The 5,000-nt window shown below is 45.9% G+C and overlaps 1 protein-coding gene across 1 annotated transcript in view; it reads right to left on the bottom strand.

Moving 5' to 3' along the window:
* Positions 1-5,000, bottom strand: part of pacrg (PARK2 co-regulated) — a gene marked incomplete at both ends in the record, with an annotated part of 144,555 nt that overhangs the window by 65,888 nt on the left and 73,667 nt on the right. The window contains one exon of the mRNA XM_080849560.1: positions 4,702-4,873. Within this exon, the coding sequence (XP_080705686.1) occupies positions 4,702-4,873 (172 nt within the window). The remainder of the gene's footprint in view (positions 1-4,701; positions 4,874-5,000) is intronic.

Below are 5,000 nucleotides of genomic sequence, written 5' to 3'. Positions count from 1 at the left end.
CTCGGCCGCTACGCATCTTTGGCGCTCTCACACTTGCCAGGCATAGACAGTAGAAGAAAGCACACGCAGCGATTGGATACAGGACTGTTAATGGTGTATTTTTGGCTGGAAGTCTCTAGAAATCTGGCACCTTATTGAACGAAATTAAAAAGAGTGAACGTGCTGTTCTCAGACACCAGAATGAAAGCGTTCACAGTATCGTTCATCAGGGAGTAATACAGTACGTTCAGTTCACATTCACCAAAATGATGAATGAGTTCATGAACTTTCGTTCAATGAACGCGTTCAGGTACAACACTGGTAGTCAGATTCATCACTTCACATCCAATACAAATGGGGACACCCATGGGGATGAACACACACACAAACACCAATTACTTTCCATTCTCCATATCCCCCAACACATACTGACCAGCAACCTGCACACACACACACACACACACACACACACACACACACACACACTGTTATTTTTTTCACTGTTATCTCTGTCCATATCTAGTTCAGCACATGTTACACGCAGTCATCCACACTCACTCACTGGACATACTCACACACACACACACACACACACAAACGCACACGCACACGCACACACACACGAATGCATAAACACATACAGCGGTGGGCCCTTCAAACAGCACCCGGTCCCCAGAGGGGACACCACACTGACGCGCCTGCCTGTAGACAGGTGCAAGCGCTTAAACATACATCACAAACAATGAAATTCTAATTAGCGCTAACGGCAAACAATTTTCCGAGGTGTGACATTTAGGGCAGCGGGAGAGCATTCAATTATTCATTGCTCCCCGCTGGCATGCAGGAGGAACCCCCCCCCCCCCGATCACCACCCCCCAAAGAGAAGCCTCTCCTCAGCACTGGGGATGGGGGGCATTTTGGGGGAGGGGGGTGTTTCACAGGGGGTGTATTTGCGTCAGAACCACTTGGGAAGGCACCGATTACTTATTCATCTGCATTACCCATTCGCCTCTGACAGCGAGAGGGAAACGCGTTGGATTTTTGCCTGTTCCAAATGTCACAAGCGAGGCCTGACATTTTACAGCTTTATTTTGCAATTGTATTTGTTAAACTGCAGACATAAACATTCGTCCAGAAGTGCCACAAAGACAACGAGGTGTTCCCTCCATCCCTCTCTTCCTCTGCTGCCAGTCGGCCTAAGCCCTGAATGTCTCACTAATGAACGCTTCATTTTCAGCCTCGTGAGCAAATGTTAGGGCTGATCCGAGCAGGCCTGGTGAAGGGGGGAGGAGAATCAGCTTCAAATAAACTAAGAGCTTGAGGAACGGAGGGGAGAAGAGAGAAAAATAGGAGAAGAGAAAAGAGGTAAGGGAGAGGGGAGGAGAGGAGAGGTGCACCTACCACCCTGACGAAGGCCGACTGGGTTGAGATGTTTGTAGTGTGTTAGTCTTTTTTATGCTTCACATGGTCAAATAAAACTTTGGTGCTATTGAGAATCTCAAAAAGTGCTAAATATGAATTTATATTGGAGTGAGTTCTAGCTTCCATTTAGAATGGCATGATTTATGCTTTAGGCTTAGGGTCTGAGCACCAGGCCCTCCCTGGGCGTATCCATCCTTGACAATTATTTACTGTAAAGTCCACTGCAGGCACCTCATTTAACTCCTTGGCGGAGTTTCCATGCCTGGACTTCACTTCAGCTTTGTCGGAGGCAAAATGGACAAGTGGAGAGAGGGAGTTGTGTGTGTGTTTGTGTGATGGTGTTAGAGCCCTCTGTGCTGAGGGCGTGGAGGCTATCGGGCAGAGGCTGCCTTCCTGTGCGGGGCGCTTGGTGGATTGCATATTCTCCCCGGGTCACCTGGAGTCGTCATCAATATTCATGTGGTCCGATAGCCCACAGCCCCCCACCGCAGCACATGCTGCTGATAAGCACTCAGGACCAGGGCAGCATTAGCGGCAGGAACTTTTCATACCACAACGGATTTACTATCTCTGTTTTTTCTTTTTTTTTCTTAATTCCTTCCCTCTCTCCTCTCCACAGCATTCAAATGTAATTAATCGGCAACAGGGACATGGCCCACTGGCTTCGGCCGCCTGACTAGGAAAACTTTTACTTTCCCTTTTTTTTTTTTTTACTAATAAAGCGAATGCCATTTAAAATTCCATTACCACAGCTAGGTGTGTTCTTTTATAACGAGCCAATCATCTCCAGCTGCTCGCCTTGCAAGGCAAATGACAGGAGCTGGCAAACAAAGTCTAATGATAGGCATTACATCTGGTGTGTGTGTGTGTGGGTGAGTGTGCATGTGGGCGACAACAGCATGGATGTAAAACAGCATGATTATTTATTACCGGACAGAGATATTACTGGATTATATTTATGATTTGTCAATCAATAAACAATGTGCATATGTTGGGGGGGAAATCATTTACAAATTGGAGGAATGTACATTGATCCGCTCTGCTTCAAGGTGTTGTAATACAGCTGAATGCATGACTAGTCTGCAATCAGACTCTCTAAGATGAAATCAATTAGTCATTAAAACTATGAAAACAGGAAAGGGAAATATGAGAGAAAAAAAACACACAAAACCTAAACAGTACACACACACACACACACACACACACACACACACACACACACACGCACAATTTGTTCCCAAGGAGTCGGTTCCTAGTTCTATTCAGCTTTGTGTACATATTGTCTCTGGACTCCCTCAATGTTTATTTGTGTGTGCGTGTGTTCATGGATCTTATGTGTGTGTGTGTGTGCCTGGTAAATCTGCATGCGTGCATCTGTGTGTGCAAATGACCCAAATCGGCCCAATGCCCAGCTCCCCTCACTGGGCACCAGTTAAAAGCCCTGTGCTTTGAAAATCACACTCCTGGCTCCAGTCGAACCATAAAGACTTTCTGTGTGTGTGTGTGTGTGTGTGTGTGTGTGTGTGTTCTGGGTATACACATGTGAGGGTCTGCTTAAACACACGTGTAGTAGTTTGTGTTGTGCACGTACGTGTGTGAATGTGTGTGTGTGTGTGTGTGTGTGTGTGTGTGTGTGTGTGTGTGTGTGTGTGTGTGTGTGTGTGTGTGTGTGTGTGTGTGTGTGTGTGTGTGTGTGTGTGTGTGTGTGTGTGTGTTGGCAGAATGGCTGTGTGTGTATGTCTTTGTCAGAGTAACACCTCTGGGGTGTCAGCCTTTTATTTAAACTCAGCGGTTTATTTTTGCCGTAATCATTGACCTCTGAGTGTGACATGTCTTTAAGGTTGCCAGTCAATCACACACACACACACACACACACACACACACACACACACGTTTAAGAGTCACATGAGAGAGGTGTACAATAACACATTCCTGGCTGTGGCATGAGAATCCCAGTATAGAGCGTTTCCTCCAGCTTTGTGATCTTCGCCCCCCAGCATTCCACACAGGGGTGTTTAGCACAGCATTCCCCTCGGACAGGTCAGATATGGACACAGTGTGTTAAGGCCAATTCATAGTCCAGGCCACAAGCTCTACAAAACTAAATTATGGTCGACAGACCAGCGCTGTTGGCTTTCATAGTCCCGTGCCAAAGACAAAACGGCGGAATAACATTATCTGTTGTTTCTATGACAACTTGTATGACATGTAGCTAAAGTTACATCTAACACATCGTGATGCTAGGTCTAATTGCGCTCTTTCAAAATGTTGGATGTACGCTCTGCAAGGCCCTAGCAGACACAAATTCTGTCTTGTTTTGCTTGGACTATGAATTGGCTTTTCCAATGTGTTACAGTGTGTCACCATGAGTGAGCGAGTGAGTGCCACACATCTGACCCAGATATCTTCCATTTGGTTCATACTGTATTTGAGCTGGCTGCATGTTGTAAAACTAAGTCCACACTTTTTTGAGCTATGCCTACCTTCAGAAGAACTACACTATACAGTATGGACAAGAAATGAACTATAACCTTCCCGTCGGCCTTTCAAATGGCAGCCTTTCAAACTCAAATACGCTATTCCATCCAATATTGATCTAATAGACTCTAAAGCATGAGGCTGCTTTGCAAGCACATAGCACATTACCTTATTTTTAGTGAAATACCAATTGTGCATCTACACTAGCATAAAACGATGGTCACTACTGGCTTTTACCAATAGTGTTCCTAACCTAGAATATGAAATAGAGAATACAATACAATACAATACAATACAATACAATACAATACAATACAATACAATACAATACAATACAATAAAATAGTAATGAAGTGAAAAGACACAGAGTGAGAAAGTTGATGCCCAGCCGTGGGTTTGCTGGTAGAGTTCTTCATCTGGTGTGTGTCATGTGCTGAGGGTCTGCACAAGCAGGATAAGCTGCTGCCAGTGTGAGAGCTGGACTCAGGCACACACAGTTTATGGAGCAAGCCTGCACTGCCAGGGCTAACTCTCTGATCCTTTCACTCTGCAGTACATGTGTGGCTGGATGTACGCATGAGTCTGTATCTGTGTATGTGTGCATGTGCATGTGACCTGTGTATATGTGTGTGTGTATGTGGATGTGTATCTGTATGTGTGTGTGTGTGTGTGTGTGTGTGTGTGTGTGTGTGCGTGTGTGTGTATGTGGAACTGTACTGTACTGTATGTGTGTGTGTGTGTGTGTGTGTGTGTGTGTGTGTGCGTGTGTGTGTGTGTGTGTGTGTGTGCGTGTGTGTGTGCGTGTGTGTGTGTGTAACTCACTCTTGATGGGGATGATGAGTTGGGGGATGACGGGCAGGATCTTGATGCCCCCGTGCTCCAGCATGTCGTGGACCCCCTGCCGGGCGAAGAACTCATAGGGGTGCCCCGTCTCACACAGCCCGTCAAAGAAGAGGGGTAGGTAGTGGTGGTAATCCAGCTTTTCGATCTCCACCTGATAACACACACACACACACACACACACACACACACAGTCATTATCCCCAGAAAGAGAGTCACACACATACACTCATCCATACATGTGTACACATACAGTACATTATCACACACATACACAGAAG

The sequence above is a fragment of the Sprattus sprattus genome (genome assembly GCF_963457725.1).
Source record: "Sprattus sprattus genome assembly, chromosome: 13".
Taxonomy (NCBI): domain Eukaryota; kingdom Metazoa; phylum Chordata; class Actinopteri; order Clupeiformes; family Clupeidae; genus Sprattus; species Sprattus sprattus.
This window is presented reverse-complemented; position numbering and strand designations above follow the sequence as displayed.